Raw genomic sequence first — 24904 nt, forward strand, 5'->3', positions numbered from 1 at the left:
GGCTCAAAAGGTGGTAATGTCAGATAAGACAGACCTAAATTTAAATCCCAAAGAGAAAGGGGTTCTTTAAAGGGCGGTCTTAATAAGGAGGCACCTTTCAAGAAGGCTTTACATAACCTGTGTGACATTAAGTTCGAGATAGAATCACCAATATGGAAATTTAAGATTGCAGCGAGCTGTACTCTGGTGGTTGCTGCAGCTGACCCTTGTTGAAAGAGTTCCGCCAAAAATTCCAAAATAGAATGGATGGGTGCAGAAAAAGGATCAATGTTCCTGTTTTGAGCCCAAAGGGAAAACCTTTTCCATTTGCTAGAATACAGTTTTCTAGTGGAAGCTTTATGAGAGGACATTAAGATATGTTTAACTGTAGGAGTGAAATTCTGAAGCCTGACTAAACGGGGAAGTGGAGCAGCCAAGCTGTAAATTTTAGGGTGTGGAGAAAAAGGATAAAGCGTACCTGACATATGTGTCAGTAGGTCTGGAACTGGGTCCAGAGTCCAAGGCTTATCCTGAAGATGAGGCCAAAGGAAGGGGAACCGGACGTGACGAGGCCAGTTAGGAGCAATGAGAATTATTCTGCTTCCCAAGAACTGTGCTTTCTGAATGACTCTGGGTATGACAGGAAATGGAGGAAAGGCATACAGAAGTCCCGAGGGCCAATCGTGAGCAAGTGCGTCTCTCTGTGTCTCCCTCGGAGGGGGGATTAGGGTAAACTAGTTGCTGCACTCGGCATTCATGGGAGTGGCAAAAAGATTGCAGCAAGGCAGGCCCCATGTTCAGAAAATCATTTCGGCTACATTCTGATTGAGAGTCCACCCATGAAGCATTAAAATTGCCCTGCTCAGCTTGTCTGCTATCACGCTGGACTTCCCGGAATGTGTGTTGCTATTAGAAAGCGGTGGGAAGAAACTGCCCATTGCCAAACTCTTAGGGCCTCGCGACAAAGGGGGTAAGATGTGTTTCCCCCCTGCTTGTTTATGTACCAAATCACAAACATATAGTCTGACTCTGTCGCAATTGCCCCTAGAGGAAGAGGGTCGTGAAGTGCATGCAACGCAAGAAGCACTGCTCTCATCTCTAGGATATTTATATGCAAGTGAGCCTCGTGTTCTTGCCATGTACCTTGGACTGTTCTCCCCAGATAATGCCCCCCCCACCCTATCTGGGAAGCGTCCATGGTCATCGTAGCTATGGGTTGCTGTGGAACAAAGGGTCTTCCTCTATGGTCACATGACTGGAGTGTATCCACCATCTTAAGTCGTTTTTGTAGGATTCCGTTATCCTGATCGGGTGGGACATAGGAAGCTCTTGAAGTGACCATTGGGATAACAGATTGGGATAACAGCCACTAAAGGATCCTCGTGCATTCTGACAAGAGGAACCAGTGTTATTGTGGAAGCCATTGTCCCTAGTAATCTTAGAATTATCTTTGCTTTCACCTTGGTCTTGGGAAGAAGATAAAAGTATCTGCTGTCTGAGTGCTACAACTCTTTCTGTTGGAAGACGTGCTACCATAGAAGATCTGCACCTAAAAATGTAATATGTTGACAGGGCAACATGGCAGATTTTTGGAAGTTGACTGTAATACTCAACTGAGTGCAAAAGTCCAAAGTTAGATCCCTGGCTTGCTGGAGTAGATGCTTGGTAGTGGCAGATAGGAGTCAGTCATCTAGATAAGGAAACACTTGTTATCCTAGATGCCTCAGGTGAGCCGTGACTACTGCCATGCATTTTTGTGAACACTCTGGGGGCTGTAGTGAAACCAAAGGGCAGAACTCGAAACTGATGACTGGCTCCCATTTAGAAACTTAAGTACCTTCTCGATGTCCTGTCCATTTTTATGTGGTAGTAAGCATCTTGAAGGTCTATCGAGCATATCCAATCATCTTTCCCTAAAAAGGGAAGTATAGACTGCAGTGTCACCATTCAGAACTTCGACTTCTTGACAGATTTGTTTAATTTGCTTAGGTCTAATATGGGTTTCCAGTCCCCTGTTCTTTTTGGCACCAAAAAGAATTTTCAGTAAGTTCCAAATCCTATTTGGTCTGCAGGAACTTCTTGGATGACTTTTGTGCAGCAACTTTTGAATCTCTATATCCCTTAGATTGGGTGGAACATCTGGGATTGTTCTGGTCTGTGGAAGAGGATTGGAGAATGGAATGGAGTATCCTCTGAATATTATTTTTAGTACCCATTTGTCTCTCGTGATACTTTGACAGGCTTCTGGGTACATGGATAAATGTCCCCCGACTGCCTCCAGAGTAGAGCAGTCGGGCTTCCTTTCATGAGCGCTGACAAGGGCGTCAGCGAAAGGAATCATGGTCACCCTGGTTCTGCGGGCCCCCTCTGCCTCTGGGGTGGTGTCTACCATTGTTACCTCCCCCTCTGCCCCTGGGGAAGGAATCACCCCATGCATCTTGGAAAACTCTCTGGGATCTTTTGAACCACATTTTCCCACTCTTCAGACCTTTAGGATAAGGTTTTGAAGGTACGGAAAAACGTACTCCAATGGCAGAGAGAGTTTTTCCTTCCTGTTCGCATAGAGTGTGAGTGTCTTTTACTTTGGGTCCAAAGAGTGAGGAACCATTAAAAGGGGCGTTAGTAAAAGTAGATTTAAAGGGCTCCGCAAAATTGCACAAGTGCATCGGGGAGCGTCTCCTAAGGGAAACTCCAGAACCAGCTGCCCTGCTTGCTCCATCAGCTGCATAGGATATCAGCCTCATGGAGGAGTTGATGATGGAATTTAAGGTGGACAGCTGGGAGCAGACCTTCTCATTCACCTCTGCAGCTAATGTACCTTGTACAGTATCTCCTAGCTCTTTCAGATCTCTTTTGTAGCCTTGTAAAGTAAGATTGGTAGTTCAGCGATCGGAGTGAAAATGTCACTGACGAAAAGACACGCTTCCTGTATCTGTCCATTGTTCGTGTCTTTATTTAGAGGATGAACAGATGAGGATGTCTCTGAAAGTTCCTTCTTGGTGGTTTGCTGCCACCACCATAGCATCTACAGGTACCCCCTTAGTGTGGAAATCTTTTCCCGAAGGAGCTGACAAGAATTTGTTGGGCCTCCACGAAACTGATTCCATTGTGTCAGGTGACTCCCACGCCTTTCGACTAACCAGGTCCATTAGTTCATTGAAAGGCAGACACACCCAGGATTTTGAAGGTTGAGATCCAAAAGCCTTCAGGTACACTGGCTCCTCATCAGAAGGGGTGGTGGCCTGCCAGCCGCCTCTTTGCTTCAGGATCTCTAGAATATCTGCAAATGAGATATCAGAGGACGACTGTGGGGACCCTTCCGACTCCTCGAGGTCAGTGTCTGAAGTGATGGACTCATCTGGAGAGTCTACAGGCTTCCTCTTGCAAGTTCTCTTCCGAGGTGGCTCCTCAGAAGGATATTCTGGGGAGGCCTCGGAGGAGAGGGGTTCGCCCAATGATGGATCCTGAGGCTCTGGATTTCTGCTGTCCTGTGGAATGAGTGGTGCCGAAGCAGTGGCCAGTGCCTTAGGGGGACGAGTGCTAGTATCCCTCTGTGGAGCTGTATGGGTAGACAGCACTCTCCTCATCAGCTCAAAGGCAGATCCCACTGGCTCCAAAGACTCCCTTGGCTCCGAGGAGACAGAGGAAAGCATCGGAACTAGCGAGATTGGACCCAAGGCCGATGTAGGAGCCGAGCTAACCCCGGCCGATGCTCCGAGGGGTAGGCTTGGCACCGAAGATGATTGGGGCTGAGAAACCCCCCTGGGGCTGATCAGGGAACCCCGGCTCCCAGACTCTCTGGACAGCATCGAGAGTGTCAGAGCAGAAGTCGGCTCCGTGAACACCGAAGGGGGGGTCTCAGGATCCACAGTAAGTGGTACCAAGCACTCTGGCTCTGAAGGTCCAGCTTGGCTCGGAGGAGGAACAACAGTGGAAACAACTGGTACAGCAGGCTCCGGGACCAAATGTGTCGGAGCCGAAAATAATTTAGTTAGCGCCAGTGATTTCAAGAGTCTGCGCACCACCCATTCCATGTCATTATCAGATTAGCTCGTGGTAGACCTGGAGGATAGGGATGGAGAGCGAGACCTGTGCAGAATGAGAGAGCTCAGTGTTGGAGAAACCGGCAAAATATCTATGGACTGGCTCCGAGAAGAGGTATCTTGAGGCTCCGAGGACTTTGGAACCGAAGAACCAGGCTTGTCAATTAGTATAACCTCCGATGGCTCAAAGAACTGTGGAGGCAAGGAGGTAGTGGCCTTAGAAAGTTTTGGTAAGTTGACTGGCGGCTCCGACTGAGCTGATGTTGGAGGTGATTGCCTCTTCTGGGATTTTTCCTTTTTGGAAGAAGGAGAACAACAACTGTGGATAGCTTCCTCAAAAGTTGGCTTTAAGAGCCCTTTCAGGATCAATTTGTTTCTCCTTTCTTGTAGAACCCTTGCACTGAAGGAATGACAAAACGTACAATCCTCTTGTAGATGAATTGCTCCAACGCAATACACACACATGACATGTCCGTCTGTGACGGACATTTTTTTGTGAACACTTCTGGCATTTTTTAAAGCTCGAAGGCTTATGCTCCCTCTCTTTTGGGTCTTTAGACATGAAAAAGATAAGACCACAATAAAAAGAAAAGAAGGTTTTAACTACTAAAGCTAAACTGAGTAGTAAACTACAGGAAACACAAAGGAGACAGATAACAAGGGAGAGAAATAGGGCCTCTAACTCAAACGGCCCTATTTCCAGACAAACACACTAAAAGCCCTCTACCTAAAACGGGCGAAGAGCTCTCTAACTTAAATGAGCTACTAAATAACTATCACAAGACACAACAACAACCACCTACAAGGGGTACAGTTAGGCCTACGAAACGACGGCCAAAAGCAGCACCAAAGGGATAAAGCTATAACTATTTAACTATAATGCAAGAAAAAGCCAACGATTTAGATATTACTAAATACTAAGCTATTATAAAAATAGATCAGGATTACAGGTTTTAAAAGGAAATATGAAGAAATTTTGTAACAACTTAGCCACGGCCAAAATGAGCACATCCAACCTCGTAAAGCAGCAAACAAGATCTGGGGAAGTACACCACTGCATTATAGGATACTTACTTCACGACTCAAGTTTGAGTCTTTCAGCTGTGTATTCGGCTGAGTTCTCTGCTCCTAACCCATCACTGTAAGAATGAAGGCGAGATAGGACAACATAACATCAGATATTCAGGCAGGTGAGGCACACAAATCCACAAAAGTGTATAAATGTTTAATGTCAGACCAGTAAATAGGCGCTTTAGTCTCTGCTCATTCAGATACTTCATCAGATAAATACAAGAAACACAACAGTTAAAAGCATTTCAAAACCACACACACCCTGACTCAGCCTATCGCATACAAAATCAATTATGTAAGTGAATTTGCTTAAAGGCACAGAATATTGCGCACTTTGTTCAGATTGCCCCTATTTTTATATAGGCAAAACTGAAAGGAAATTCAAAATCAGAGTGTATGAACATCTTAGGGATATTAAAATAAAAGAGAGAAATGTTCTGGCCAAGCATTGTATGGAAAGACCTGGCCAGTCTTTTAAATTTATTACAAATCTAGGTGCTTAGGATTTCCCTCTCTCTTCCCCCCCTTGGCTGACCTGGTGTGACTTAGTTTGAACTCTACAGTTCCCTACAAAACGGTGTCTACAGGACTGCAATCAGTTTCTCTCAACATTTAAAACAGAGTAGGTTGCACACACAAAAAGCATTTAAGCTTTCACTTACAGTGCTTTGTAATTAAGCAGGGCACCATATTGCTCAGCCATAGGGCTCTTTGTTTCTACTTGAGTGGTTGCCTCCTTCCCCTGTAACTGAAGTAAATTGACTCTTACATTAAGAGCTGTAATACTTACCTTATAGCTTTAGGACACCTTAGGAAACCTTGTAAACTGCAACAGCCTGACATCTGAACAAGTAACCCTTGTACAAATTCCCAAATTTGTATACGGTTGGTCTGTCTTTCCTGCTAAACAAGTGAAATTACAGTGCTGAGTGCAAGTAACATTAAAATTAAAGTACTGAGTGCAAATAACACAGTGCTGAGTGCAGATTTTAGGCCCTTACATTCAACTTATCTGTGGTGTCTTGAGTCAAACAGGGTATTCCCTGTAACCACTCCTACTGCCTTCTCTTTTCCCCCACCCCCCTCTTTCCTCAAACAGGTTAAACTGCTACAACTCAGTACAGGCATCATTTTCAAATCTAGGTGCTTAGGATTTCCCTCTCTCTTCCCTACTTGGCTGACCTGGTGTGACTTAGTGTAAGTTTCTTCATTGTATGGATCTTTTACTGTTTTTTGTGTAACTGAATGACCTGCTGCTAAATTCTGATTCTGCACAGACTGCTCTATTTTTTTCAGAGGCTCTATAAGTAGCTAGTGACTTTACTGAATTTCTGTGGTAATACTTGTGTTTAAACTGAACCTGTACCTAGAGAAAGTATATAATCAGAGCTCCTCCTTGCTGCATGTGTTTTTTAATGTTTAAATTGCACACACACATTGAAGAAGTGCTTTTATGACTTGAATAACTTGGGCTAGCTATACCTGAAGTGCTTTTACTGGCAATTTTCCACTTGTACAATTGTGAACAATTGATTTAGTTTTTCTGGTATATCTTTAAAATCTGGCAAGTGTTTATTTACTGCATTGCTCTCTTGCTTAGGTTTCTTAGCTATAAATCTTAGTTCATTCTGAAGTATGCTACTTTACCCCCCACCAAACCTTTCTGAATGCATTATTATATAATAACTGCATGTTGTTGCCTTCATGCTTACCCTAGAATCTCTGCTTTTCTCTTTAACTAGTTGAACTCTACAGTTCCCTACAAAACGGTGTCTACAGGACTGCAATCAGTTTATCTCAACATTTAAACAGAGTAGGTTGCACACACAAAAAGCATTTGTTAAGCTTTCACTTTCAGTGCTTTGTAATTAAGCAGGGCACCATATTGGTCAGCCATAGGGCTCTTTGTTTCTACTTGAGTGGTTGCCTCCTTCCCCTGTAACTGAAGTAAATTGACTCTTACATTAAGAGCTGGAATACTTACCTTATAGCTTTAGGACACCTTAGGAAACCTTGTAAACTGCAACAGCCCCGCTACGCTCGGGCTCTCTTCGCTCCCCTCCCGCCCCCAGTACCTCTAAATTTATAGTACTATAGCCACTCCCCCACTTTCTAGATCCTATCTGCTTTCATCTGGGATAATTCCACCCACCCCCATTCTACTACCTACATTTTAATAGCACCTATTAGCTTTCATCTGGCATTCTCCCATCCCCCTTCCAGTACCTTTACCTCACCACTCTATCTTCTGGTGTTGCATCACCAGGTAAAACAGTTCCTTAACTCACTAGCTGAACCACAGATAATGATATACTCCTCTTTACTACCCCTCTTGTTCACACCATACCTCCTTACCTTGTATGAAAACCAGTTTCTCACGGAATTTCAGGTCCCAAAAGGCAATACTATCACCCCAGCTGTAAATCCTTCCACCTTCAACCATACTTACAGTACCAGATCCTATCCAACATCTTGTTCAGTCTATCAACATCTCAACCCCAGGCACATTAGCTCTAGATCCAAACACTACCACAAACTAATAAACAAATTCCTGAAGTTCATCACCAAGTATAGACTCAACCTAATACTTGGTGGTGATATTCACCCCAACCGGGCCCACTCACTTCAGATACACATACCCCCTCTACTTGCAATCTAAGCTAAAAAACTACAACTAATAGGCCAACTAACTCTCTTCTAGTCTGTCATCTCAATATTAGAAGCATTAATAACAAGGTACATGCACTTCTGGATGTCTACTCCCCTGAGATTCTCTCTTTATCTGAAACCTGGTTAAAACCTAACACTAAAGACAATGAAGTGTTACCACCTGGGTACAACATATACAGGCTGGATTGTGCTTCGAGGAAGGGGGTGGGGTAGCTGTACTCTGTAAATCTGAGTTTTATGTCACCATAGATGTAATACAACCACCTCAGATTAATAACTCAGTTTCTTGCCACCAAATTGCAACTTAATAAAAATAAATGCATTAATATCATCTGTATGTACATTCCCCCAGGTAACAATATATCTACATTTGAAGATATCCTGCATTGGCTATCATGTCACTACCCCCAAGAAACCCTACTACTTGGAGACTTTAAAATAGACTGGGGCACCTGCTCCTCAGAATCCCCAACCACCCATATTAACCTGCATGCATTTACACAAATCATATCCACCCCTACCAGGATAGGTAAACCCAACCAAAAAGAAAGTATACTTGACTGGGTACTCATAAATAGTCACCCCCAACTGTACACCTCTGGTACCCTCCTTAATGGCCTAAGCGATCACCTTCTCACATATGTAATTAAGCACAAAACCATTAATTCCCAACAACCCTTACTCAGAAAGGTTAGAAACAATAAAAACTTTGACCCTGCCAAATTCCAAGAACTAAACTCATGTAATTGGTCTATTCTAAAACACCTCCCCTTAGAGGAAGCAGTAGCATACTTTAACAACAAATTCCTTGAGATCCTTGATTTGCATGCACCTGCTCGTTCAAAGAGAACCAAGGCAAAAACTGCGCCATGGCTTTCTATAGAGTCTAAACTCAAAATTACCATTAGAAACAAAGCATGGGATTTATGGCGTTCTTCTAAAGACCCTCAAGACCACATTAAATACAGCCAATCCAGGAACGAAACCAAAAAATCAATTTTACAAGACAAAAAACAATACTACTGTAATTTACAGACAGTAAATCAAAATAACCCTCAAAAGTTTTGGGCAGGTTTAAATAATCTACTACATCCTGGACAAACTTCAACCCCAATCCCTGCTGCTAGTATTGATAAAACCCCTGAAGATGTTTCTGATAATTTTAACCAATTCTTTACTGAGACAATTCAAGCCCTAGCTAGCCAACTACCTCCTAGCTCCCCTGGTCCTGAAAGTAGCATGCCTAGAAACCTACTCGCGTTCAGCTTCCAACCAGTCGCCACTTCACTTATCCGTATACCTTGATCAAAAAATTAAAACCCACTACACTTTCTGCTGATCAACTCCCTGCCGAGTACCTACAAAATTCAGCTGATGCTATTGCTTACCCCATCTCAATACTAATCAATCGAACCATAGTAGAAGCTAAAATTCCCACCATCTGGAAAATATGCTATGTAATCCCACTTCACAAAGGAGGCAGTTCTACTGAATTCTCCAATTATAGGCCAATAGCTATACTCTCTCCACTTGCAAAGATTATGGAAAAATGTATTCATAGACAACTCATGCACCACCTAATCCAGAATCGCCTTATGGCAGACACTCGGCATGTCTTCCGTCCTCATCACAGCACTACTTCAGCCCTCCTAGCCTTTACCAACACCATAATCGCAACAATAATTCTATATCCTCAGCCCTCTTTTTGGTTCTTTCCAAGGCATTCAATATGGTTTATCACCAACTTTTAATCCACACCTTGCAAACATTCTGTCTATATACTGGAGCCCTCCAATGGTTTCAATCCTACCTGAATGGTCGACAGCAGGCTGTCCTCTGGCAGAACAAACTCTCTAACCTTCTACCCAACACCCTTGGAGTACCACAAGGCTCTATACTAGGGCCCTTGCTATTCTCCATCTTCATTAACGACCTTTATACTGTCATCCCAAAAGTCAGCTGTATCCAATATGCTGATGACTCTACTCTGATTTGCTCAGCCACATCTCCAGTAGAGTTATGGTCAGCTACCCAGACCACCTTTAATACAACAGAAAACTGGCTTTCTGAACATCACCTGATCCTAAATCCCAAAAAAACTAAAATGCTGTTATTTTCACCAACACGTAGGTCTACCGCTTTCACTTTTACCATAAAATCAAACGATGGCACAATAATCTCCCCTGACCCATCTACAAAACTATTAGGTGTCATCATAGACAATAATCTAAAATTTGACCTACATGTTAACCAAACTATCAAAACCATCAATAAAAAACTAGGGTCACTTTACAGAATAAAAGCCTTCCTAACCCCTCCAGCTAAAACTGCCATAGCTCGCTCTCACCTTCTTTCAACCCTTCTGTATGCATCCCCTCTACTCTCAAATTTAAACAAGACTGTCCTTAACAAACTCTCAATTTGCTACAACCACATTGCCAGGTTTGCCACTGGGCTGCCTTTTAGGACACATCATTGCATCAATCTAAATCAGCTTGGGTGGCTTGAACTATCCAGCCTAATCCAGTAAACCAACTAATTATGGCCTATAAAATCCTCTATAATCCAGACAATACTCCTGCACTTAAAAATATTATCACCCCCTATAACAATCCTAGACCGCTTCAATCCTCTAACAAACTACTAATTCAGACTAGCAAAATTAATAACACAGCCGGTGATTCTCTCTTTGCAAACTCTGTAAGTAGATCTTGGAACTCTCTTCCAGCTGATATTACCTTACTTTCCACCTTGGGTCAATTTAAAACTAGACTCAAACAACATTTGTCACTTAACTGGCTATGTCAATGTATCAAGCCTGGCTAACTCTCTCTAGAATGTGTAAAAATCTGTTAACCAGTTTACTGTGTAATTTAATTTAATCCTGACTTGCGCTCAGGATTAACTGTAACCTGTGGAACTTGTTTAACTTGCTTACTTATGTAATCTCTGTAAATAGTCTATTTGTAATATGTAATGCTGGTATTATGTAATGCTGTATCTGCTTACCCTTGGAGGTTTTCTCCCCGGGCATCCGCTGAAAATGGACATGCATCCAGTCGGACTATCCCGGTCAACAAATATAAAATAAATAAAATAAATTATACTTGATGTCCTTGAGTTAGATGAAAGAGGGGGGCCATGAACACTTCTTTTAGAAAGAAAGGAGTTGTTATGACAGATACGCTTAAATGTAGCACAATGGCCTGGTTTAAATTACTTCTTTTCTATTTTCTGTCTTTTAAAATTAAAAAACACTTGTGAGATAATATGTATACATCTTTTTTTGATTTAAATTATTTTGAGTGAAGATCTTATACATATAAGTACAGTATAAAATAATATATATCCATATATGAGTAAGTGTGTGACTATAGGTATATTTTATGTGAAAATATTTTAGGTTTTAATTCAATTACTATAGTTATTTACTTTAATATATATTTAATGAGTTATTAGGTTTAACACACCTTTGTTATGGACGCATGTTGTTTTTTGAACATAGGGTAATGTGCCTTTAAGCAAATTCACTTACATAACTGATTTTATATGTGATAGGTTGAGTCAGGGGGTGTGTGGTTTTGAAATGCTTTTAACTATCGTATTGTGTTTTTTTGTATTTATCTGATGAAGTCTCTGAATGAGCAGAGACGAAAGCGCTTATTTACTGGTATGGCATTAAACATTTATATCCTTTTGTGGATGTGTGCGCCTCACCTGCTTTCTGCTGGAATATCTGTTTTTTACATAAACAAAACAACCAGCTCTAAAGAAAACTCCATATACTCCAACTCTGCATTTAAACTCTGGATCTCTTTTCCACTCACACTAAAAGAAATAGACTCTCAACAACTATTCAAATCCCAACTAAAAGTCCACCAAGCTGACTCTTGGCTTTGCCAATGCTCTTTCACAGACTAACTTCTAAATGCCCAGTCCCCTTCTTACCACTTCATATCAGCTAAACTCCTTTCCACTTTTGCCTCTCAGTATAACTCTCCTCACTTGCCCTAACCCATGTACTACTTCATTCTTAGGACATACTTCCCCTTTAAAATACAGCACCCTCACTTCTCCTAAGCATTAAATTGCTGGACATCAATCTGCCAAGGATACTCACTACATTGTACTACACTTTTCTGCATAATATAACAGTAAGCTTAACTAATGCTTTTCTCCCATTTTCTGCTTTAAAGTTTAATATATGCACTTTGTATATAGTACAATTACTTTCCACACACTGTCTGCTCTGAAACCATATTTGTAAATCTTACTATAGTTTGTCTCTATGTAAAACTTACGCATTTTACTATGACTATGTATGAAGACATATAAATATGTATTGTGGAGATTTTATCCCCCAAGCTTCTGCTGAATATGGGTCTTGAGTCCAGTCAGACTTTCCCAGTAAACAAAAGCAATAAACAAACAAACCTGAAGAACATGTGTAATAAAAATGCCTGAAATGTCCTAGCAAAACACTTCTAAGAAGAAGATTATATGGCAACTTTCTCTCTTCAGATACTGGATACATGCTGCAATACTGAGTAAGAAAGGGACTTTAAGCAATATTTTGTTAATCTATTAAAGTAAAAGACCATTATTAGGGGATGCATACTATGACTGGGACTTAGAATTGTTGAGTCTGTGGTTACTGCTTGCCATCTAGGAAGACAGAATAAGATTCCATGCAATTTTCAAATGAAGGTCAGGGTAGAGAAGGAAAGGAGGCAAAGATAGTCAAAAGTTTTAATTCTGGGAGGAAGATCCTTGGAACTCATTAACTCTCCTTTTGACATCCTCTTGCCATGTCTTTCTGAACTGTTGTTTAGCAGATTTTTGCTGTCCTGACTTAAAAGATTTGTGAAAATATGGTCCAGGATTGGTTTGATAATTTCTCTGAAATTTGGGTAATGGAAAAAGTATTATTCACCTGCATTAGCTTCTCTGTCTTCAGGTTTTTTTTGAGTACTGCAGAAGACAATTTACCAAATAAATCCACTATCCAGAGATGTTTTTAACAGTTGGGTTTTAACATTATCTTTATATGTCTGAGGTCTAATCCAAGCATATCTTCTTAATGCCTCCTTAGCACCAGCCATGGAAACAGCATCCCCTGCATCACAGACACATCTGATTATATGCTTAGTCATCTGAGATGCCAAATTTGAGAGGTTTGGTGGGACAAGTTGATTCTCCCCACAGAACAAGATGGTTTACGATTACCTGATTTAAAGCAATATTTTAGAGCTATGCTAGAACCAGGGAGGGGGTTGAGAAATAAGCACAGAGTAGGATTTTGGATGCAGGTTCTTGAGAACAAGAATCATAATAAAAACTATTAGATTCATAAAGTAGCAGAAAGTATTATAAGCCAACAAAGGAATGGAGAAAGTAGATTTTACCAATAGGGATGACTGCAAGTAGGGGGTACAAAACACAGGCAAAATGAGGTTGGAATTTACTAGAGAAAATTAGGAAAATAACTAGAGAAGGAAAGGTAATATAATGGGATGACGCCAAGCAAAAGTTTGGATTGCAGGCTGGAGACTGCAAGTAAGTGAAATGGTCATCATGGCCCCTTTTCAGCCACAATCAGGACTACAATGGCAAAGGTAAATACAACATATATGAACATCTGAGATCACACAGTAAACATCCATATTTTGGGGAAGTGGGAGAAAACTGCAGCACCTACAGCAAAAAGTAGATAGAGGGAAATCATAAAAACTATGCAAAGACAGTGACCAGAGATTAGGCATGAACTACTGACCTTGGAGCTGAAAAGCAACTATTTTAACCAGCGGATCACTTTTCTGCTCAATTATCTGAGATCTGCAGAAATTATAGTTCACAAAAAAGGCAATTACCATCAACTGTATTTTTCACTCTTTCTCCCTTAAACATCAATCCCTTCTTACCCAAGTGTCACTGCCAGCTGGGAGCATCAGCAGAGCTCTGTTCAAAAAACACCAAATGAAGAAGCAGTCACAAGGTGAGATAAAAGAGAAGATTCCTTTAATCCATTTAATACATCCGTCCTGGTACCTCGGCAATTCGCCTTCAGTGGAACAAATAACCAAGTGAACACATTCTCTTTTTATATACTCATCAATTAATCCATTAATTATTTCATTATATCATATCATTAGGAGGGGAAACATGGAAAGTCCAGTAGCCTCTCATTTCATTAATATACACTATGGTAACATAGAAGGTTTCTCATTTAGTGTACTGGCAAGACCTCATTTTTGTGCAGGAAATTTTAAAACTGCATTAAGCAGGTTAGAATACAGAATGATCTTAGGGTATCATACATTATATCCTAGAGGAATGAATTTAGAGAGTGGGTTTACAGTATAAAACATAGTAGTGGTGAAATATTTTGAGTTATAATGAAATTTGAATATATTTATATGCATTTAAATGCTTTATGCATTTATTTATTTATCATTATGCATAATTTAATATTTAGTGAAAGCAATGTATTAAATAATTTATGAAATTTAAATGAATTAATATGTATTTAGTATAACTTTGTACAGTCTTTCATACAGTTCAGTTTTAAGTAGCTTACAAGAGTATGCAAAGAATATATACTGCTTTATATAAAGTGCTTTGTTGAATGTAAGGGTATTTGAAGTGTAAGCATTAATAGGGTTAATGATATAATGAAATAATTAATGGATTAATTGATGAGTATATAAAAAGAGAATGTGTTACTTGGTTATTTGTTCCACTGAAGGCGAATTGCCGAGGTACCAGGACGGATGTATTAAATGGATTAAAGGAATCTTCTCTTTTATCTCACCTTGAGACTGCTTCTTCATTTGGTGTTTTTTGAACATTGCTGTGTTGTGGCCTTTGCTGTTTTTTGTTATAGCATCAGCAGAGCTAAAGCAAGCAGTCATTCTTGTTTTTCCCAGATTTACTTTACTCTGTTCACTAGTTCCTCTGCTGCATGGGGAAAATAACTTGACTGTGACCCAAGAAATCAGAGTTCAGGTACCTGTTGGAGCTGTTATGGTTTAGAAGTGGAAAGATAAGGCTTAATTAGGGCCGTCTACCTCTCCTCAGGAGTATGGTTTCCATTTTCAGGCACACATTTCGAGGTACAATCTACAGGTGGAGACCAGGGGATCACACAGAGGTGTTTGGGTAGGTGTAAGGATACAACCCCCCCAACAGATGTCTGGATCACAGGTCTTGTAACCATCTTTCACCTGCTAGGTAAAGAGAGAGCCAAAAGATAGTGAGAACTTGAAGACTGACAGGCAGGGGTAAGAGAAAAAAAAGTTTGTCTTACTCACAATTCTTCCCCATCCCATGTCCTGTACGCAATGATGTCAATATAAAGCATGCAGTAGATGACCTGCTGGTGCATTCCCTGGTCCACTGCTGCAGGGATGGTGCTTAGTCTTAATTGGGGACTGCAGCGCTGACCAGAAAGTCCCTCCTGGCTTGCCTCTTACAGGAGAAAAACAAGCAAAGTACAGCTGTGCACACATCATAGGTAGGTCCTAGGCTATCGGCCCAAGGGCCTACGTAAGCCTAGCCAACAAGATTCCCTGGCTTACGCCACCCAAGAAAGTTATTTTCCTGTGCCACTGTCGAGAAGACACACAGAAGTGACCCCCGGGTGTATTTCCCATTTCCCATCCACTCATGAAATTTTTCTTGAAGAGTGCTAATGAAGAACTTTGCTTGACATAGATGGGTAGCCTGTTCCAGAGTATGGGAAGTCTCTGGGACAGGAATCTATCCCTCTAGCATGTCCTGTTTATTGTGGTGACAAGGTTTAGGTCCCTAGAGCCTGTAGCTCGGAGGGATTGGGATTTCTTTAGGTGCAGCATGTCCAACAGCTCTGGGTTTGACATAGCTTTATATGTTAGGCAGAGATCACCTCGGAGTAGGCGATATGCTACGGAGTAAAGCAGGAGTTTTTTGAGGCGCTTAGTGTAGGGCATCTGTTTGAGGCAAGTAATCCTCTTTGTAAAGTACTTCTGTGGCCTTTCCAGCTGCTGCAGATGTTTTGTGAGGTACATTCCAAAAGGGGCGCTGTACTCTACAATGGGTCTAATGAGTGTCGAGTAGAGGGGAACAATGACCTCTTTGTTCCTGGATGAGAACTCTTTTATGATGAGTGTGCAATGTACAAGGACTTCCTGACTACTGTGGCGATGTGACTATCAAAGGACAGACTACTGTCCACCTGGGTCCCAAGGTCTCTTATCACACATTCGGTGTTAAGTAGACTGCTGTCTATGTAGTAGTTCATGGGTACAGAGTTTTTACCAAAGGGGATGACAACGCACTTTTTGGCATTGAGCTTTAGGCCATGGCTCTGACACCAGGCATCTGTCTCAGCGTGGCCCTTCTGTAGGATTTCCACATCATTTGGTGACTCAACTATGGCTCCTAGTTTGCAGTTATCCGCAAACTTCGTTAGCCAGAGGCCTTCTGTGTTAGCCTGTACTTCACAGAAGTAGATACCAAACAGGAGAGGTGCCATAAATGTAGATGTTCGAGTGTATTCACTGTTGCAGTCATCACCTGTGGGTTATCCCTGCTGTGGTAGCCCTCGGCCAGCCCAAATACCAGAGTCAATGTTTTTGTGCACCGGTTGCTGTCGCCTGTAGTCTGACGTCAGGTCGTTAGTACTATAAAGCAAGGCAGCCGACGTCATTACATCAGTTTTTCTTGCCCTAACCCATCAGAAGCACAAGGGAAAAGAGAGAAGTGGTCCTGGTGGCTAAGAGCCACCTTGGGAAGCATGTGTCCCCCTAGGGGAAGAAGTGAAAAGGGGATGGAGAGAGGGAAACCAAGACTGCAACAATGAATACACTTGAACATCTACATTTATGGTAAGTGTACACAACTGTACTATGTTCTTCATGTTTCACTGTTGCAGTCATCACCTGTGGGAGGATTCCCAAAGCTGAGGTAAAGGGTGGAAGGATAGGTAGAGTCCTAGGTATGGGTCAGGAGGCCCTGCAGAGGCAAACCCTGCCCTAGACTTAGAAAAGAGAGGTAGGTGGTAATGCTTTGTAAAGGTATGGACAGAGGTCCAGGTGGCCGCTTCCAATATGCCTCTGGTAGGTACTCCTCTGAGGAAGGCAGTGGAAGTGGAGGTTGCCCTAGTGGAGTGGGTACAGATCGATTTAGGGATGGGTTTCCCATGTAGTCTGTACCAAAAATGGATACAGTGTGAGATCCATTTGGAAATGATTTGTTTGGAGATGGGCTTTCCCTCTGCAAAGCTTACAAGAAGCTGGTCAGTTTTTCTGAATGGTTTAGTGTGGTCCATATAGTATCTGAGTTTTCTGTGCATGTCTAGTGAGTGTAGAATTCTTTCCCCCTCACTTTGAGGGTTGGAAAAGAAGGTGGGAAGGTGTATGGCCTGGTTAAGGGTCACATCAGATACCACATTGGGCATAAAGGAGGGATTACTCCTCAGGGAGACTCTGTCTGCATGGAAAATTATGGAGGACTCGACAGCCATGACAGCTTGTAGTTCTGAGACCCTTCTGGCTAAGGTGATCACTACTAGGAAGGCAGTCTTCCAGGAGAGGTATTTCAATTCTGTTGAAGCTGCAGGTTCGAAAGGAGGTAAGGTTAGTTTCTCTAACACATAATTCAGGTCCCAGGGAGGAGTAGGAGGTCTTCTGGGAAGCCCGTCTGAGGAATTGCTTAATCAAAGTGTGAAAGAAGAGGGGTGGGTCCGAATCATAATGGGCATAGATGGGAGAGGCATGGATTTTAATAGAGGAGAAGGAGAGGCCACTATTGAGCAACTTTGTTAAGTAATCCAGGATGAGAGGGATGGAAGGTTGGGAGGTACTGACCCCTTTTGACGGTTTCCAGGAGCAGAATCTTTTCCATTTTCCTGCATAAGATTTTCTTGTGCTGGGCCTTCTGGCCTCTGTAATGATGTCCATGACCTGTTTGCTTAACAGTGACTTCTTGCTAGTTTTTAGTGTATGTGCCATGCTGAATGTTTGAGAGTCTGTAGGTCTGGGTGCAGCACCTTCACCCTCTCCTGGGTCAGGAGGTCTGACCTTAGGTGAAGCAGCTTTGGGGGCTGTAAGGTCAGACTGAGTAGTAAGGGGTACCAATGCTGTCTGGGCCAATCTGGGGTGATGAGGATGGCCTTTGGTCTCTCCTCTCTTATTTTGATCATAACCTTGGGAATAAGGGGCAGAGAAGAATATGGGTACACAAAGAGGGAGCTCCAGGGGAAGGTCAAGGCTTCCACCTTCCATGCTCGGAGGTGATGCTCCCTGGTACAAAACTTGTGCAGTTGGTGGTTGAAGTGCAAGGCAAAGAGTTCCACCTCTGGGGTCCCCCACTCCTGAGAGATTTCCAGAAAGATTTCTCTGTGGAGCTGCCATTCATGGGGGTCCAGTAAGTTTCTGCTTAGGTGGTCTGCCAGTGTGTTGTTGATCCCTGTAAGTATTGGGCAATCAGGGGTAGTCCCATGGAGGTGGCTGTAAGCCACAGACTCATGGCTAACCTGCACAGAGGGTAAGATTGGATGCCCCCCTGCTTGTTGATGTACCACATTACTGTGGTGGTGTCTTGTTTTTATAAGGAGGACCCCTGGCTTGAGATGGGGTTGGAAGGAAGTTAAAGCATTTTGCACTGCCATCACTTCTTTCTGGTTGATGTGCAAGTGAAGTTGCTGGGCATTCCAAAGCCCTTGGGTACACATGCCTGCTAAGTGAGCTCCCCAAGCTATGTCTGAGGCGTTGGTGGTGATGGTCTGGCCGGAAGGGCAGAGGATGAAGGTAAAACCCTTGTTCATGGCACAGGTCTCTGCCCACCAGCGAAATCCATCCCTTATACAAGGAATCAGTGGGAGAGAGGTCTCTAGGGACTGAGTGCTGACACCAAATGTTCTTTCAGTACCACCGAAGCTTTCTCATGTGAAGCCTGGTGACCGGGATGAGAAGGATGCAAGATGCTATGTATCCCTGGATTTGCAAGACCTTCCTCGCAGTGAGGTGACTTCTGGAAGCCAGATGGGTGAAGCAGAGAGGCAGGAAGCTCTGCTTTTCTGGGGATAGGAAGGCCATTAGGGTTTCTGTGTCTATCACAGCTCCCAGGAAAACAATTTTCCTGGTGGGGTTTTGCTTTGATTTTTTTCTCATTGATGGTGAACCCTATGGAAGTTAGGAGTTTTTTGACAAAGAGAAGATCCTGGAGTAACTTTTCTTTGCTTTTCGCCTGAATGAGGCAGTCATCCAGGTAAGGGTAAATCTGTACATTTCTCTGTCTGCAGAATGCTGCAGACGGGGCCAAGCATTTGGTGAATACTCTGGGAGCAGTAGATAAGGCAAAGAGCAGTGCAGAGAACTGAAAGTGCTGATAGCCTGCTCTGAAGCGCAGGTACTTTCTGCACGACTCCCACATGGGGATGTGGAGGTAGGCATCTTTTAGGTCTAGTGTCGCCAGGCATTTTGTGTGAGCATAGGCAGGAGCTGTTGCAAGGTTAGCATTTTGAATCTGGGGACCACCAACAAGGTTGTTCAGTTTGGATAGATCCAGGATTGGGGCGCCAAGTGCCCACTTTTCCGGGAACAAGGAATAGTCTGGAGTAAAAACCTTTTCCTGTTTGATCCAGAGGGACAGGTTCTACTGTCCCCTGGGATATTAGTGTTTTTAACTGTTTTAATGCCTCTGCCCAGTGGTTTGGGGGGAGGTCTGGGTACCCTCTTGAAATTGAAGGTTCACTGAAGGAGAATCCATATCCCTGAGAAATGATTTTTAATACCCACTGGTCCCTTGGTTATAGAGACCCAATTGTCTTTGAAGAGGGTGAGCCTTCCTCCTAACTTTAGATGAGTGAAAGGAGGGTGTGTGTGTGTGTGTGTGTGTGTGTGTGTGTGTGTGTGTGTGGGGGGGGTCATTCTGAGTATTTACCATAGAAGCTTGGCATAGAACTCCCTGCCTTAGAGGTGGAAGTGGTCCACTGTTTGCTTCTTTGCTGGCCCTGGGATAGGGGCTTGGACGTCCTGTCCCTGTGGGCCTTACTTTGACCCTGTCTGCTGGGTGCAGGGAAGGCCCAGTGCTTAGAGGGGAAGTTTCTACTGAATCTGGGTGGTTGAACTTCAAAGAAATATTTTACTGTTTGCATAGATTTTGCTTTGTCTTCCATCTTTTTTAGGACCTCTTCTGCCTTTTCCCCAAACAGGCGTTCCTTATCTAGGGGTGCATCAATAAGTTTAGACTTGACATGATCAGGGAGAGGTTGTTCTTTCAGCCATGCAGGTCTTCTAATAACAGATCCTGTCACTGCTGCCCTGCTAGAGGCTTCTCTAGGGCATCATATCCACATTGTAATGAGGGCCTGGCCACTTGACCAGCTGCTGCCCTGCTAGAGGCTTCTAGGGCGTCATATCCACATTGTAATGAGTGCCTGGCCACTTGACCAGCAGAGTGAAATAATTCTGCCAGCTCGTTTGAGTTGGCACAGTCAGGAGAGGTAGCAATAGTCTGCTTTATTTGTTCCAAGGTGTGTTGTTGATATTTTAACATATAGAACTGACAACTGAGTGCTCCGATAGCTAAGGTTGCAGAGGTGTATCCTTTCTTACCCCATCTGTCCAGAGCTCTGGCATCTTTGTCAGAAGGAAGAGGATTCTTGGCAGAACTAGTCTTAACTCCTTTGGGTCCCTATGTAATGACCTCAGGGTCTGCAGCAGGGTTCCTGTACAGGTATTTGTGAGAATCCGGTACTCTTTAGTACCTGTCAGGTTTAGCTGGAGCAGGAGGCAGGGCATCAGGGGCTAAGCTGGACTCAAGGAAAACATCATCCATCACTTCTACAATAGGAGGGATGGCCAGGGGTCTGTGCTGGGGCAGGTCCAGAAACTCTCTAGGTTGTTTCTTTGACTGTGGGTAGTCCTGAAATACCCAATGAAAATAATCCCTGAGGGAGTGGAGAGTTTCCCTGAAGGAAAGGTCTTCTGGAGGGGAGGCAGAGGGGATGGATTCCTCTGCATCCAAATCCTCATAAACAGTTAAGGGCTGTTGTTCCTCTTTAAAGGCAGAATAATCAGATTCCTCAGACTCCTGGTCTGTCAGAATTTCTGGAAAAGGAAGCCTTTGTCTTTTTTGGGGTAGGGGCTTGAGTACCTCGGATAAGGGAGATGAGATCCTCCGCCATTTTAAGCATTTGAATTTGTGGGGGAGCAGTAGTAAGATGGCGGCTAGAAACAGATTTCCTAGGAGTGGCCTGGCTTCGAGGCCTGAAAAAATCCATCAGTCTCTGAGAAACGGAAGTCGGAAGACAAGACGTCGTTTTTTGTCTAGAATCGGTAGTGCGAACAGCCTCCTCGGAAGCCGTTGCGGCTCTGGACCCAACCAAGGAAGAGACAGCCAAAGGCTCGGAAGACGAAGTGGACTCCAAAAGGGTCTCAGCAGAGGCCTGCGTAGAAAGCGAGTCGGGCATCGGGGCTGCGAAAGCACCTCACTGAATTCTGGAGAACTGACAACTTGCTTAGCGGTAGCATCATCGGAAGGCTTAGCCTTGTATGGTATGTCTCTATCTTTCCATTTTTTCAGAATATCGGCGGATTGTTGGCTGATGGACACCATATCGGAATTGGAAGACGGAATAAAAAATAACTGACTACAAAAAGAGCTCTACAGCGAATGGTTCTCGCATTAAAGAGGGCACAGAACCAGCAATGAGGGACATCATGGTCTGGGCCTAAATAAGTGATGTAGTAGGAATGAAAGTCCCAGTGTGGGATCTGCTTTCCACAGGAGAGACAATTGTTAACTTTTTTGGACATCGGTTAGACAAGAAAAAAGGGTCCCCAATGGGGTACTTAGCTTTAGACATTTTCTGCTGAAGTTCAACTTCTGGTAGTGACCGACTGGCACTCATGCAAACTGCTTTTGCTACGGGCTCCACGGCAAGAAAGACTGATGAAATGACATCGGCTGCCTTCTTTATAGTACTGATGACTTGACGTCAGACTACAGGCGACAGCAGCCGGTGCACAAAAACACTGACTCTGGTATTTGGGCCGGCCAAGGGCTACCACAGCAGGGATAAGCCACAGGTGATGACTGCAACAGTGAAACACTAAGAACATCTGCATTTTATTGGAACAGCATTCTTTGGTGTATCAGCAGATTATTTCTGTATGGAATGACTCCACAATTGTTTCCTTCTAGACAGCATTATAAGTTCTAGGAATTCATTCCTGTACCTTTGAGTTACCAGATTCTCTAGGGTTACCTGCAGGTGTGAGTATCCACTTCTTATCAGTAAGCCAGTTCTCATACAGAACATTTCAGCTGATACCAGCAAGGTATAATAGTTTTACAAAGCTGTCTGGATTAATCAGGCAGCAGCACTGTTTGTCTTTACAAGCTGCAGAGTGCTCTCTCATTCAGAAATGATTCATGCCTTACGTCTAACTTTATAAAGCTAAAGAGATATCAGAAAATAAATAAAAACTATAACTATGTACTGCACAGCACATGCCAAGCTAGTGTTTAATACGTTTCAAGGCAAAAGGGATGCATACCTGTGACTTAGAGGACTTGGGATTGACTAGTGACCCATAAGACCACACACAAGACAATGGGAGTGAGCAGCCCCCTTACTGTACTAACTTCTACTGACGGCTAAGTGCACCATGGGTACACCAAAAGCAAATGGGCAGTGACACGGGTGTGACCACCAACTAACGTGCTGTAGCCAAAGCCATGTATACACTGTAGTATGTATGCTCAAGAGGCAGAAACTACAGGTTGAACTTACTGACTGTGTAAGTGGTTGGAGGTTACGACTGAAATGGCAAAACCTTAATGGCTATCTGGATGATGCCCCTTCAGTGATTCGCTTTCCCTTTACTGGAACAAATAAATCAATCAAATTTCAGGAAAGCTGATGGATAGCAGACAGTGGGCAGGAAACGATATATAAAAAACATATCACGCTAGTAGTTTAGAAGCGAACACCAGGTTAATCTGAAAGAAATATGACCCTAAGTGAAGCTGCTTTCACATCCTCTGAGATTAAATGGAGGAATATGCCATTTTTTTGCCTCACAAACAAAAACATTTTTTCTGTCCAGGAAAGCATGAAACAATTTCAAAAATCATTCTTAAACCTGAAGCTGCAGGTATATAAACAAAAACCAAGAAAACAAACTCTGCATGTTTTACTAGCAGACTTAAAAAATGTGTTTTAAAGATGACACTCTAATATCCTAGTTCCATTTACCAGTCCCATGTAAAATAGAAACTATAAATTGGATGATTACCTACAGGCTCTTTGTCAAAGTCTATATTAACGGTACTTGCAATGGCATAAGCTACCACAAAAGGTGGTGATGCGAGGTAGATGGCACGAACACAATCACATAAACGTCCTTCAAAGTTTCTGCTACCAGACAGAATGCCACAGGATATTAAATTTCCCTAAAAAGAAAAAATATGTATTAGGTAGGTAGAATGACCATGCATGTAAGACTGATTAACTGAGAAATGAGTTTGAATCTCACAACTATCAGAAATTCATCACTGCAGCTTTTCACCATAACCTTCAAGTACAGGACATCTCTCTCATCTTTTGTAATGCTTTGAACCTTTCAATCTCCAGAGAATAAAAAAGCTACATTAATTCCTTGTCTCCCTGAACCATATTTACCACTGTTAAATCTCTTAGTGAGAAGGATAAAAGTACTCAGAATTCATAAATCTTTTTGAAAGCTGGTACTAACATACACTGCATGCAAATAAATCACATTATCACCAGCTCATAATGTATCGTTTTAATGCTAGACCTTAACCATTTTGGAATTTGTCCAATGCTGACAGAAAGCAGTAATGTAATAAGAGCTGAGCTTCCAGTTTCATCTTCTGGTCATCTCCCTCATACCATTAAATTTATTAAGTTTGGCATTTTTTGCTGCCTACCATACATACAAAATATTAAGCCCTTTTTGCCAAGAGTATGCCACATTCTCTTTTGCCTAGGAATTCATTATGCTGCAAGTCCCACCCACATTTGCTTTATTGCAGAGAGATTTTGTCCTCCTTTTATTGCAGCTTTTTACACTTCCCAAAAGCAGTATTAACTTTAAACATTTTGTCAATTATTCTAACAATGTTTTTCTTAGCTCCTTCTGTTTCCAAATTATTGCTTCTGTAAGGTCATTTTTAAGATTCTCGCCTGTCTTCACGATCTGCCTCAAAGTTTGGTGTTCACTCATGTTCCAATATTCTTTTAATTATGGTCCCTCATTCCAACACCGCAGGCCATCTAGATGAATCTAAATGACTGGCTTCTCATATGTGTGTGTGTGTGTGTGTGTGTGTGTGTGTGTGTGTGTATATATGTGTGTATATATATATATATATATATATATATATATATATATATATATATATATATACACACACACACACATACATATATATATATATATATATATATATATATATATATATATATATATACATATATATATATATATATATATACATATATATATATATATATATATATACATATATATATGTATATACATATATATATATATATATATATATATATATATACATATATATACGTATATATATATATATATATATATATATATATATATATATATATACATACACACACACACATACACACACGGGTATTTTCTCATACCTACTTCTGAAATAAAAGGGTAGAAAGACTGATCCATACCATGTTGCAACTAAATCTAGTTGTCTAAGGCAAACTTTTAGGAAACCTGACACCTGTGACAGAGCCCTATCAGTGATACTTCTTTTGATTCTGGCTTAGGAATGCTACCTTTCACTCCAAGTTCATGCCTTCCCATTGGGTAGTGTGTCTGAATATTGGCACACAGCCAATTAATTTCCTATTTTTAGGGTGGCCCGTATTATTTTCTTCCACTATTACTTTTCTGTTGTGTTGATCTTTTCTGTTACTATTATCCTCACTACTACAGATGGATATACTGACTTTCAGTTCACTGTTATTTTGGTAGCTTATTTACATGCCTGCAACACTACTTCGGTACTCTTCTGACATGGACAATAGTTTAGCAAGCATTTCATCCTTAACTATGGGCATTGCTAAGTATGTTCTCTCTTGGTTTCAT

General features: G+C 42.1%; 1 protein-coding gene across 1 annotated transcript in view; it reads right to left on the reverse strand.

Moving 5' to 3' along the window:
• IREB2 (iron responsive element binding protein 2) overlaps positions 1-24904 on the reverse strand; it is a 2086845-nt gene that overhangs the window by 431122 nt on the left and 1630819 nt on the right. The window contains exon 15 of the mRNA XM_044077824.1: positions 23048-23204. Coding sequence (XP_043933759.1) covers positions 23048-23204 — 157 coding nt within the window. The remainder of the gene's footprint in view (positions 1-23047; positions 23205-24904) is intronic.

This window comes from Protopterus annectens, chromosome 7.part0 (genome assembly GCF_019279795.1).
Source record: "Protopterus annectens isolate FY-2018-M chromosome 7.part0, PAN1.0, whole genome shotgun sequence".
NCBI lineage: Eukaryota > Metazoa > Chordata > Ceratodontiformes > Protopteridae > Protopterus > Protopterus annectens.